This window comes from Meriones unguiculatus, chromosome 5, assembly GCF_030254825.1.
Source record: "Meriones unguiculatus strain TT.TT164.6M chromosome 5, Bangor_MerUng_6.1, whole genome shotgun sequence".
NCBI classification, from domain to species: Eukaryota; Metazoa; Chordata; class Mammalia; order Rodentia; family Muridae; genus Meriones; species Meriones unguiculatus.
Window position 1 is genome coordinate 117,940,676 of NC_083353.1, and position 12,977 is coordinate 117,953,652.

The 12,977-nt window shown below is 40.5% G+C and overlaps 1 protein-coding gene across 1 annotated transcript; it reads right to left on the reverse strand.

The window, feature by feature from the left end:
* Positions 1–246: 246 nt before the first annotated feature.
* On the reverse strand, positions 247–9,644 carry LOC110539596 (C-type lectin domain family 2 member D11-like). The gene is made up of 5 exons (XM_060384275.1): positions 9,516–9,644; positions 4,592–4,717; positions 3,476–3,654; positions 2,799–2,905; positions 247–1,834 (listed from the first exon to the last, which is right to left on the reverse strand). The coding sequence occupies exons 1-5, from the start codon at positions 9,601–9,603 to the stop codon at positions 1,711–1,713; spliced, it is 624 nt and encodes a 207-aa protein (XP_060240258.1). The 5' UTR covers positions 9,604–9,644; the 3' UTR covers positions 247–1,710.
* Positions 9,645–12,977: the final 3,333 nt, after the last annotated feature.

A 12,977-nucleotide genomic window follows, 5' to 3' on the forward strand; every position in this document is an offset into this window, starting at 1 on the left:
AGAGAGGAAGAGGAAAAGGCTAGAGAGATGGCTCAGTAGTTAGGAGTACTTGTTCTTGCAAAAGACCTGGGTTCCATTTCCAGCACCCACATGACCACTCACATCAGTCTTTAACTCCAGTTCCATACACACACACACACACACACACACACACACATTTATACAAACAATAAGCACACATCAAATAGATATAAACGTAGTCTTTTTTGTTTTGTTTATTTAATTTATGTCAATCACAGCTTCCCCTCTCTCTTTTCCTACCAGTCCACTTCCATCACCCATCTATCTCCTTTTCCCCTCCCAACTCCCTCTCCCCTCTCCTCCTTTTCCCCACCTCATCTTTTTTTTTTTTCTCAGAGACCAGGAGGTCTACCATGGATACATGCCCCCACCCCCTGTTGGCAAATCAAACAGTTATAAAACAAAACAGAGAGAAAGAGATGAAAAGATCAGGAGATGCTTTGTAGCCTGTTATTTTTGTAGTCCTTTTTGGGACTCATCAGTTCAGTGTATTTAACTCTATAAAGATTTTAAATACTTTCTTTTTAGGACCCAATAACATGCATGCTAGTGCAAAATTAAGTATTGAGTACTTAAGGAGTTTAACTCCAATTTGATGTGAAATAAATCCAATAAAATGGTGAAATTAACCATTCTGATGGGTGTAAGGTGAAATCTTGGGGTTGTTTTGATTTGCATTTCCCTGATGACTAAGGATTTTGAGCATTTCTTGAATAAGTGTTTCTCTGCCATTTGATATTCCTCTGCTGAGAATTCTGTGCTTAACTCTGTACCCCGTTTTTTAATTGGATTATTTGGATTCCTTCTCTCATCTCATGGGATTGGGAAGGGATGAGGGAGGGGAGTACAGCCGGGTGCATAAAGTTTATACAAGGTGTATAAACTGTAATTAATATAAAAATAAAAATTTAATAAATAATGAAATATAAAAAACATAGAAAATAAACTGTGATTTATAAATAAATAAATAAATGTGGTGAAATTAAAATGGTATTTGTTTAGAAAATAGATTATACTTAGAACAGTATAATTATATAATTATACTTATAACTGTAAAACTGGAAGTAAAAACATTAAAAAATGAAGAAAATTTTGCCAGGGTCTCTTAAGTTTTAAAGAGCATAAATTAAATTTTAGTTTCAAATACATTTTAAATTTCAAATTCATTTAAATTTTAAATTTTCTGTGTGTTGATATAAATTTTGAAAGGAACGTACAATATGTTTCCCAAATTATCAGATGCTACAGATTCCTATCTTTCCTATCATTATGGGAGCTTTCCCATACTTCACTTCTCACTTGTGAACCTGTGACTCTCCTGTTTCAATCTGCAAGTAGCTCACCTTACAGGTATCTGTCACCATATAACAACCACACACACTTTTGGGAACTCATTTCTGTGGTCTCATAGACTCAAAAGAAGGACTTCTCTGCATAAAAGTCAAAGTGGGGTTCACTAACATTAATTGTTCTTTACCCTTAAGGTCTGAGTGCCGACATCTATGTTAGACTCAACCATGTTCTACTAATCCCCTGTATGTACACTTCTTCAAGATGGTTTTCATTTGGGATGTCAAGAATATTCTAAGTTCCTTTTGATAGCAATGTGGGAAGATGTGAAAGAGAAGCAACTGTAGATGACAGGCTAAAAGCATCTTTTGGCAAAGGCTAGAAAGAAGAAAAAGAATTTTAGCACTGGAGGGTATAGCTGTTGGGTTTGCTACAGATCCATCTTTGATCTGCATAGACCCTGGCACTGCTGACCCCATTGTTGTTCAGGTAGGCATGGTTTTCCTTTCCCCGGATGGGAAACCTGAAAAGAAACCAAAAGCAGTAAGTCTGCGGAGCCCAGAACTGCATTCACTCCTGCAACAAAATCTCACCCATCTCCCTGCTTATTTGTAACATGAATGTTGTCAAAGAAAGACAGTCCTGTGCCAGTTTTGCACCTGGCAGCTTTAGTATTTCCAGGCTTTCTTATAAACACCACACCTTTGTCATTCATTCATGATGAATCCTTTAATATGTGTACAAAGCAGTTGACTGGTGCTTGCTGACATGTTCAGATGAAGTGCAGGCATGGTGGCCTCAGGGAGAGGGATTTTTAGTTCTGCTTTGAAGCATTTTACATAGTAGGAAACCCATTTATTAAATTGCTGAAATGGTTTTAATAATGGACATGACTGGGTCTGTGATTTACAATTCTAGTAAAACAATGTGCTCTAATCCAAGAACTATCCCCTGTGCCAACGGATAACAAGACTTTAGGGGTGGTTTTCCAATGCCCTTGGAGTCTCTGCTTTTGTGGACAGGTATGGCTGTACAATGACTGATGAGTCTTGGCTAGCAGTTCTACAGTCTTTCGAGGGTTTCAGAGCCCTCACTGCCCATCTGAGGTTCTGTCTACATCCCACACAGGGAATTTATCATCAACAAAAAGTTTTAAGTTGGTAAAGAAGCAGACAGTACCTCCCCCAGATGCCACCATCATTTGAGTAAAATCACACTAAGTAAAGGTTTTGGAAATGATGGCCAATAATACATGGGAGAATCTCCAAAGGATTTAAGTTTGTGGGGATGTGGAGTTGGCTGGGGATTGACTCCTGTGTGTAGCACACACCCTCCCTCCCAGGCACACCTGCAACCCAAGAGTTTATTATTCTTCCTCTCCAGTACAGCTGGCCTCACGTTAAGCAGCCATTCATCTCTCAGAGCCACAACTCACATGTGATCACAGCACATGAACACGGTAGAAGGAAAAGCATCTGCAAACATACGTGCTGTTATACTCAGTGTTGTCTGTCCATCTCCAAGGGAGTTGTGGTGACTCTCTGTGCAAACCGATCCAGTAGTCCAAAGTCCCCTTGTATCTCCTTAGGAAACCCTGTCATGAAACACAGAAAGCAAATACATGTGTGTCTCTGTTTCAGATGATCCTTGAGGCTCTCCACTCCACAGCTTCCTCTAGAGATGTCAGGAGGGTGTAACTGAGGGTCACAGAGGTGTAACAGCCTCCAGCTCTCAGTGGACCCAGTTGACATCTGTAATTCTAAAGTACCTCATTTCTATTAAAGTACCAAATTTAATGACACACCCCAGTGTGGCTGGCATGGTTCCTGGCTAAGCCACCCCTTGCTGTTCTTAAGAGTTGTCACCTTAAGTATACAACATGTGCCAGCTTGGAGAAAAACACTCATGACCACCAGGTATCTGGGTAAAATGGCACCTCTGACCTCTCAGACTAACTGTGAGCACGACATGCAGTAATGTTTCTTCAACGTCTCAGAGCTTCATCCAGATGTGTGTGACCATCACAAAAGCACACACTCACATGTTCCCCATGTCTCCACCTGATTGAGGTGAGAAACTTCCTCATGCTTCATCTTTACACTCCCTATCTCTAGGCAATATATAGTCAACAGAACAAAGAAACAACCCAATCCCTGATCATTACCAGCTCCTCCAGGTTGTCAAATCGAGGAAGTTGTGCCTCTTGTGCCACACAGGAGGTCTGGCTGAAGGTCCAGTTACTTGTGGATTCAGAAAAATGAAAACATTTGTTTCCAAATCCAATCCAGTGTAATGGGCAAGCAGCATAGGTGTTTTTCACTGGTGTCTGTTCATTCTTTCTTACTAAAATTTAGAAAACACAATGCATTATTACAAGCATGTGTTGTCTCTTTTTGGCCTCCCCTCCTGTGCTCACATGTGAGGTGTGAATTTGATTGTAGCTTTCCCAATTGATCTGTAGGAGTCCTCTCCTGAACACAATGGGCCTTTATCTAAAGGTCTCCCTCCCTGGGTCTGAGTCCCATTCCCTCTCAGGTGCTCACTGACAGCAGGGCTCCCTGGAAGTGCATTGATTTCTATAACGTCTTCACTTTTGTGCTTTGGATGATTGTTTCCTACAGTGGGGGTTGCTACAGCAACAAGCACTCTGTATGGACACCTACTTTGACAGTCGGCCTGATGATCGAGATAGCAGCAAGAACTGTTGGGAAGGTAGCATACACAGTGTGGACATGTTGCTCTAAAGGATGGTTCACGTGCCTAAGAGGACAGTGTGAGACTTTATCACACTATTCTGAACACTGTGGTACTAACATCCTAAAAATTGATTACTTCAGGAACTGTCCATTTAATATGCTGAAAACACAATTGAACATGGTCACTAAAACCATGGGTAATGGGGAGAGCCACTGTGTCTTCCTGGCCATATTACTCCTCTTTGTCCTCACACTTCCTTGAGGTTCCTCTTTTGGGTATTGCTCTCCTTGTTCTCTGCCTTAGACAGTTACCCCGGGTGGACATATGTCTCCTGCATCTCTGCCTAGAGCTTGATGATGTCATCTTCCCAGGGATGCTGAGCCTGGCCTCCTATGCACACCACAGCCTGTGCTGTTCCTTCACTGCAGCTTCCTGCTGGAGCCTGAGTTCCCAGAGAACAGGAAGTTCCAGTGTGTTTTCTCAAGCCCTTCCCATAGTGCCTGGCTCACAGTAGTCAGTAAGTATTTACTGAGGTTGTCAATGTGGATAGAATATTACAGAATTTGGAAAATAAGTCACTTACCTGCCAAAGCAACAGAAAGCACAATTACTGCTACAGTGAGGACTGTGATCACTACATAGCTGATGTAAAGCATAGCAGGAGACTCAAGGGAGGCAATTCTGAGACATTTTCCTTGGAGCTTTTTACCTGAAAATATCAACATGAGAACATCAATCTCAGGAACCTTTTGTAGAAAAAGATAATTTTACCCAGAATCACTGTAGATTTGGATTTCACTCCCTAGTGTAAACCCCCTTCACCAATGGTCTCAGTCTGAAAATGATGACTTTGGCTCCGAGAAGACTAGAGGAAAGGGAAACGGAATTTTTGTCACAGAGTCTTCCAGTTGTTGAACTAAGGGCCAGTCAAAGAGCAAGAAACAGAACGAGTGAAGCTCAGGTTGAACAGAGATATCAATAAGGTTATATATAGATTTCGTTCCATAAGAACAGACCTGGTTAGGACATAGGGTACATAACAATAAAAGTATAAAAGCAACCTGCCAGGTGTGGTAGCACAGGACTGTGGTTCCAGTACATTGGTAGTAGAGGTAGGAGAGTCAGGAGTTCAAGACCAGTTTTGGCTAAAATTGAGTAAGACTGAGATGAACTAAATTAGACTTCATTCTTTCAACCTGTCTGTGTATCTAACTAACTAACAACTAATTGACTAACTAATCCAACAACCAACTAACTCTTAGGGGACCAACCAACCCACTAACTCTTATGAACAAAGTACATGGAGTTCAACATATTAACAGAATAAGAAAATTAAAAACAGCATTTCAATAAAATCAGCAAAATCATGTGCAAAATGCAATGTAAATTCAAAGTAGCATTTATCAACACATTCGGAATTAAAGCAACTTCCTTATCCTATCAAAAAGTTTTTTGCTGGGTAGTTATATGTCAACTTGACAAATGCTAAAGTCATCTGAGACAAGAGAACTCAAACAAGAGAACATCTCCTGTGGGTGTGGTAGCAGAAGCCTTTATTCTCAGCACTGTGGAGGCAGAGGCAGAAGAATCTCTGTGAGTTCAAGGACAGCCTGGTCTAGAAAGTGTGTCCAGGATGATGCATGGGCTCTGTTACACAGGGAAATCCTGTGGTTTCCAATTTTTGTTTTTAATGTTTCTTTCTTTCTTTCTTTCTTTCTTTCTTTCTTTCTTTCTTTCTTTCTTTCTTTCTTTCTTTCTTTCTTTCTTTCTTTCCTTCCTTCCTTCCTTCCTTCCTTCTTCCTTCCTTCCTTCCTTCCTTCCTTCCTTCCTTCCTTCCTTCTTTCGTTCTTTCCTTCCCTTCTTCCTTCCCATACTAGTCTTAGCCCCATCCCTCCTCACTTCACAGTCCCACCAGCCCTTCCTCTTCCCCATCCCTTGCCCCTATTCCTCAGCAAAGGGGAGCCCCCTTCCCATCCACCCCAGCTCCTCAAGTCATATCAGTGCTGAGTGTGCCTACCTCCCAGAGGGGAAGTAATTGAAAAGAGAGTCCATGTCAGAGAGAGACCATTCTCCCCTTATTAGGGGACCGACATGAGACCTGAACTGCTCACCAACTACATCTTTGTAGGGGGCCTAGGTCCAGTCCATGCAAGGTCCTTGGTTGGTGTTTCAGTCTCAGCAGGTCCTTCCTGGCCCTGGTTAGTTGGCTCTGTTGGTCTTTTTGTGAAGTTCCTATCACTTCTAGGTCATATTCTCCTTTCCCCTACATTTTCCTAATTAGTGAAGGGCCAGCCCATCGTGGATGGTGCTATCCCTGAGCTGGTGGTCTTAGGTTCTAAAGGAATGCAGGCTGACAAAGCCACAAGTAAGTAGCACCCCTCCATAGCCTATATCAGTTTCTGCCTCCAGCTTCCTGCCCTGTTCCTGTCCTGACTTCCTTCAGCCATAAAGAGGGATATGGAAATAAACATCAAATAAACCATTTGGTCCCTAAATTGCTTGGGTCATAGTGTTTTCTCCCAGTGATAGAAATCCTAATTAAGACATGTGTCTATGATACACCAACAGAAACATCCCACTACAGCCAGCATGAATGTTTTCCCCAGTAACACAGAACAAGGTCAAGGTGTCTGCTCACTGTTCTAGTGTGACTCTAAAGTCCTATCCAGCACAATAGGGCAGGAATAACAAATAACAGTCAAGCCTCATAAAGATAAAGGAGTGCATGGATATATCTACATATAAATTTCTATTAAAAAGACTCAAAAATAATGAATGATATTACAGTGCTGTGGGAAAACATGTCAACATACAAAATGACTTTGATTTTTATATAGGAATAATTGTCAAATGCAAACAAATATAGTATGTTCACAATCAGTTTCTAGAAGAACAACAAGTGCTTTAACCTCTTAGCTATTTCTTCAGTTCCTACCATGGGGTTTTTAAAACCATCAGTACATTTTAGGTACAATTTCTTGAGGGAGAGAGAGAGAGAGAGAGAGCCCTTTTTAGGGACAAGAGCAGAGTGTTCATTATACTAAATCCAATTTATTTTTCTTTGTGTTGGTAAACAATATACCACATCTTTTGGATTTTGGGTTCACAGAAACTTTGTAACACTTTTTCTTTTCTTTTCTTTTCTTTTAATCTCATCTGTATTTACCTTTTTTTTTTTTCGTTGCAAAAGCAAGAGGTTTATTAACCATTGTACAACGGGGTCCTTTTAAAGCAGAATGTGGTTGGGCACTATTTCCATTCACAAGCCTTGCTGAATTACAAGACCTAGGGAAGAAGCTTAGGGATTGTACTTTGAAAAACAAGCCATAAGGGGAATTCTTGTCAAGTTGTTTTTAACTTGTGTTCTTCTAAGACTAGTACATGCAGAATTAAAACCACAGGGGACTAAAAAAAATTGTAAGATGAAACTTAAGCCATCTTAATTTTTGTCCTTTCTAAACATGTATATCTCAGAACACTTAAAGTGACAAATGATTTGGTCTAAGGAATCCAGCTCAACAGCGAAACACTTCAGACCACAAAGTTAACAGTAAGTTACATTATGTCTTAAACATTCTATCAACCTGTGGAATCAAACCTAAAGTATCACAGTATCACAAGTAGAAAGAAATTGTATCTTACCTTAGTTTTCATGCCATAGATGCTTTAAATGTTAACAAAAATAAACCAAAACCCTGGAAAATATATCATCAGAAGGAATGAGGGTCAGTGTAAACACATAGTTCTTCTGGTGAGGCTTAGTCTGCTTCTTCCATGCGGGATGTGTCTTCTTCCAGGGGTGGCATTTCTTCAGTTACAACAGCACTGCTGTCATCCACAGTAGGACCATCCTCACCGACACCTAGACCAAGCTTCATCATCCTGTAGATCCTGTTAGTGTGTGTCTGGGGATTTTCCAGACTGAAGCCAGAAGACAGGAGTGCAGTTTCATATAGCAAGATGACCACACCCTTCACAGACTTGTCATTCTTGTCAGCCTCTGCCTTTTGCCTTAAGGTTTCAATAATGGAGTGATCAGGGTTGATCTCCAGATGTTTCTTTGCTGCCGTGTAACCATTGTTGAGTTGTCTCGGAGGGCCTGAGCTTTCATGATTCACTCCATGTTTGCTGTCCGCCCATATGTGCTTGTGACCATACAGCGTGGGGATGTCACCAATCGGTTTGACACAACCACCTTTTCAACCTTTTTCTCCAAAATGTCCTTCATAATTTTGCAGAGGTTTTCAAACTTTGTCATTTTTTCTTCTTGTTTATTTTTCTCCTCTTCGTCTTCTGGAAGTTTTAGTCCTTGTTTGGTAACTGATACCAACGTCTTGCCCTCAAACACTTTTTCTCTGTAGTTGTACTTTAAACAAAGATGTCCTCTGAATTCAGTAATCAAATTCCATGGCTCTCTTTTTCAGTCAGGTAACATGCAAAATTTTCTTTAAATATTCCCGCCACAAAAACACCCATGTGGGTGTTTCACTTCTGAAAGTTTATTTATTTATTTGTTTATTTATTTATTTATTTGCATATGTGGCCTTTAGTGTGTTATGGAAAATCCCAAGCATATACAGAAACAGAATGATAAATTCTCACCTCAGGCTAACTTCTCTCACAGAAATATAGTGTGTATATGAAACTGTGCAGCAAATAAAAGTGGTTTCAGCTATGAGAATAATTGGCTAAACTGAAAAAACATCTACATTCCTCTCTACCTTGTTTTTTGTTGTTGTTGTTAAGTATGAACACTGTATTTAAGGAAAGCCAATATTCTTTCACTAAACCAAATAGGGGAGCAAAGAAAAATTAAAGTAATGGAAGAAGGTAGAGAAAATAAAAATAAAAGAATAAAGCAGACAGTTTTCAAATACAGAAGACAGTTTCCTTTCTGAAGACTGAAACATAAATTCCACAGGATCCTTTGTTTCAATAATGTACCACAACATAGATGTGCCAGAGGAGCCCCTGGTTGGGGGAGGGGGTTCAGCCAGCCCCCCAAGGCACCTCACCTCCCTCCTTTCTTTTGAATCACAGTGGGCCTGAGAACTATGAGTCCCAGCACCATAGATGACATCCCCAGCTGTGCACATTGAAAGTTGTGCCGTTAGAGTTTCCTTCACTCTGGGACATAACGAGCATGTTCTGTAGCAACTTCCTGTATTTCACTAGAGTGAAGCAGCAAGCTAAACACACACCCACACCAAACACAGAGTAAAGAAAAGAATGAAAAACAAAACGAAGACTAAATCAACCAACCAAACCAAAAACAAAGCTGTGGCTTGGGCTCTTAGAATAAATTTATTGTTTGTTTCTCCTGCCCAGAAACACTTGAGCATTTTATACTCTGTTAGAGAAACTAGTATAACAGAGGCCTTCAATCGTGACCACTTCAAAGTGACCCACCATGACAGGCTAACAGGCAAGAGGGTCAGCTCCTATGTGTTCCTGGTGAATCTCCCCTCTGTCCTTTTAGTTTGGTTCAATCACATTGAAATACTTACCCATGTCTACTTCTTGCAGGCAGTCTGGAGTAGCGGGCTCTGTCTTCAGCATGCCCTTGGACGCCTCTTCAGTCTTTGCAGCACCCATCTGTGAGCCAAGAGGAAGTCACTCACTGAATTCAGGAAGAGGTTTGAAACTTGAAAGCCTGGAGAGGGAGAAAAGCCTTGTGTTCTCTATGTGCTTCCTACTATGCACTTTACCAACCCAGCCCAGTCAGGTGATTCCTCAATCACTCCTTATCAGTCCTTAGCAAGTCACCTCTCAGCACATAGCTTTCTGTTTGGCAGAGAAACAGAATTACAAAGTAGGAGGTTATGTCAAGAAATGAAGTGAACTTTAAATAAAATATATGAAACTGATGAATGCTTTAGAATTTGAAAATGTTCCATACTTATCACTGATTCTTTAAGAAAAATACTGCTTTGATGAAAGTTGCTGTTATTACTTGGAGGAAGTGTTTATTTTACAACAGGGTCTCACTCAATAGCTCTGGCTAGCCTCAGTTATCACTGTGTAGACCAGGATGGACTCAGATCACAGATATATGCTTGGCTCTGTCTCATAAGTCCTTATATTACAAATTCAAGCCACCACACTCAGCACATGTGTGCTAATTTTAGAACAATTTTACTCATAGATTATCTAGATTTGGCTATTTGAATAATATTCAATACTTATATTTCAGGGATCTGCTGAAATGCAGATAAAGGCAACACACAGCTACAGAGCTATGACCCATCCAGGGACCAGCTACTCCATTCCTCAGTGTGTGCTCCACAGAGGGCAGAAACAGATTCGTATGAGAGGTCTCATTGCATTATGATTTGCAATAAATAAATTGGAAGGATACAACATTCATGTCAGCATTTCAGCATTTAGCTAAGGACCTAAGTACAACAGATAAACAGGAAATAGCACACAGTGCATATTTTGAGGTGTAAGGTGTGGAGTGTGTTATGGTCCCCTAATGGAATGGACAGTGATAATAGAAGGAAAAGTCCTGTCATATCCAACAACATGATGATGATGTGTCCTTCACTCTGCTTTTTTTTTAAAGAGAGAAGCAATAATAAACACCTAGAGAGACCGCTAAACATATGTTTTATTAGCTAAAAAGACAAATATATGAATTTTCAGGAGTGATTCTTAATAAAAAGAGTGTTTGTACCTATGTGGTAAGATGCTGTGTAATACATGGTAAACAGCTTCATTTTTACCAAGTGCAAACGCATATACTTACACATGCCATAAGTGTGCAGTGTATAAAAAGCAAGAGCGAAGAGAAGAGGAGTTAAAAAAACAGTGGTTTGCTAGTGTAAGAGTGTTACTTCAAGAACACGGAACACTTGTCCAGAAATAATGAAACTCAAGCCAGATTGAAGTGGATTCTGCTCTTCCAAAGAACCAGTGTTTATTGTGGCTGCAGCTTTACCAAGCTTCCAGCTCATCCAATATTGCAAAGCCCAAACCTGCATCAACTTCAGCTCTGCGGGCTCTCAGTTGATATCAAAATCACTATCTTTTCAGTTAACACAGCCTGATGGTGTCTGCTTCCTCTGAAAATCTTGCCTCAGCTACCACCCAACTTTGCACATAAACTTCATCATTTAGATAAGGTTTTGTCTTAGACAATGAGCCAGACTGTTCCTGATTTTCTTCTCCTATCTAGTCTAAAGGTTGGTAAAAGTTATAAGGACTGAAATGTCAGATCATAAGCAAATAAGATCACTACAGGAAGGCAGAGAGAAAAAGAGACTACGGATTGAAGAGCAAGATGGTCCTTAAATATTAGAATCTGTTTTCAAGACAGAGTAGTAATGACTTGCTTACCTGAAGTTGAGTAGAAGCTTCAGCAGATGTTCCCTGCCATTGCTGACTTCCTTTCCCCATCCTGACCTTTGACCAGCATTTCAGTCTTCCTGGGCCCTGATCTTGGAGTCACAATTTGTGATCTGCCATGTGGATGCTGATATTGAACCTGAATCCTTTGGATCCTCCGTGCTCTTGACCACTGAGCCAACTCTCTCTTACCTTTAATCCCGATCATTTGATCTGGAAAAACCACCTCTAACATCGGCCACACCATGTCCTGGAAACCTTTGATGGCTTTCTTGGTTGTCAACTTGACTAATCCAGAAATGGAGTGCATACCTCTGAGCTCTTTTTACTTGGTTTGAAGTGGGTGAATCCACTTCTATTTCAGACCTCTGCAGTAGGAAGACACACACCTTTGCCTGGATTTTGAGGCAGGAAGACTTTAATCTTTAATCTTTGCCACAACTTCTGCTGGAAACCTATGTAAGGGCATCCAAAAGGAAGCTTTTGCTCTTTGCCTGCTTCCTCTCACCTTGCTAGGAAGTCCAATTCTTCACTAACATTAGAGCAATGTTTCTCAATATGTGGGTCATGACCTATCTAGGGGTCACATATCAGATATTTCCATTATGATTCATAACAGTAGCATATTTACAGTAATGAAGTTACAACAAAATAATTTTATGGTTGGGGTCATGACACCATGAGGAACTGTGTTAAGGGGTCTCAGCATTAGGAAGGTTGAGAACCATTGCATAAGAGCGTACTTGTTTGGGATGCGCACCTACAGAAAGTCAACTGAGACATCCAGCCTCATAAACCAAACAAATTCTGAATTTTTGGACTAGCTGGGTCGCAGCCTGTAAGAAACTTCAATAAGTACCCTTTCTATACGCACAGAGAGATTTATTCTGGAAGTTCTGTTACTCTAGAGAACCCTGACAAATACAGTGATATATGTTGCCAAGGAAGGATAGGGTGCAAAGGACCCATAAGTCATGACAAAGGTTACAGAGAGGATTGTTTTTCTACTTTCAACTCTGCTATAGTCTTTTTAAAAATGTGTGTGTGGTGAATAAGTTCATTAAATTGTACTGGACAGTGAAAGTCTAAAACCATAATCAATGATCCATGACTTCAGGATGGCTATTCCAAGTGTGGAAAAGTTCAATGAAATACTTAGGGTTTGGGACTTGGTAAGTGAATGGCTAACAGAAAGTGCCAAATTAGTGGTTTTTGTCTTTATAAACTCCCTGTTCACTCAGCTAGGGGCCAATTCTAGACTTATAGTCACAAGAGTATGTGACCCTGGCCAAGTCTGTGTAGCTCAATAAAAATTTCAAATCCATAAAGATGTCATCCTGGCTTTCTTCTCTTGGGTGAGAATACCCCTGTTTACACACGATGAGGAAACTTTGACTTCCCTTCTGGGCTCCTTGGCAACATGCACTTTCTGAAAATGACTAAGCAGTTCAGTGTATCAGATCTGAGGACATACTGATTGGGAGCAGTTTTGTTCAAGATGAAATCAGGTATCCTGAGGCCACAGCTTTCAACTTGGACAAGACAGCGTGACTCCAGTACCTAAGCCAAAAAACTTCTGTATACAGGGCTGAGATTCTGGCATCAACTCACACACTTTGCTC

What these genes read in the sequence shown, in the direction of transcription:
- LOC110539596 (XM_060384275.1), bottom strand. Translation starts at nt 9,603, where the DNA reads ATGGGTGCTGCAAAGACTGAAGAGGCGTCCAAGGGCATGCTGAAGACA. An exon ending in GCTTTCTGTTGCTTTGGCAG is followed by an intron (nt 3,655 to 4,591) that starts GTAAGTGACTTA and finishes TCTAAATTTTAG; the next exon opens with TAAGAAAGAATGAACAGACA. An exon ending in TTGACAACCTGGAGGAGCTG is followed by an intron (nt 2,906 to 3,475) that starts GTAATGATCAGG and finishes GTTTCATGACAG; the next exon opens with GGTTTCCTAAGGAGATACAA.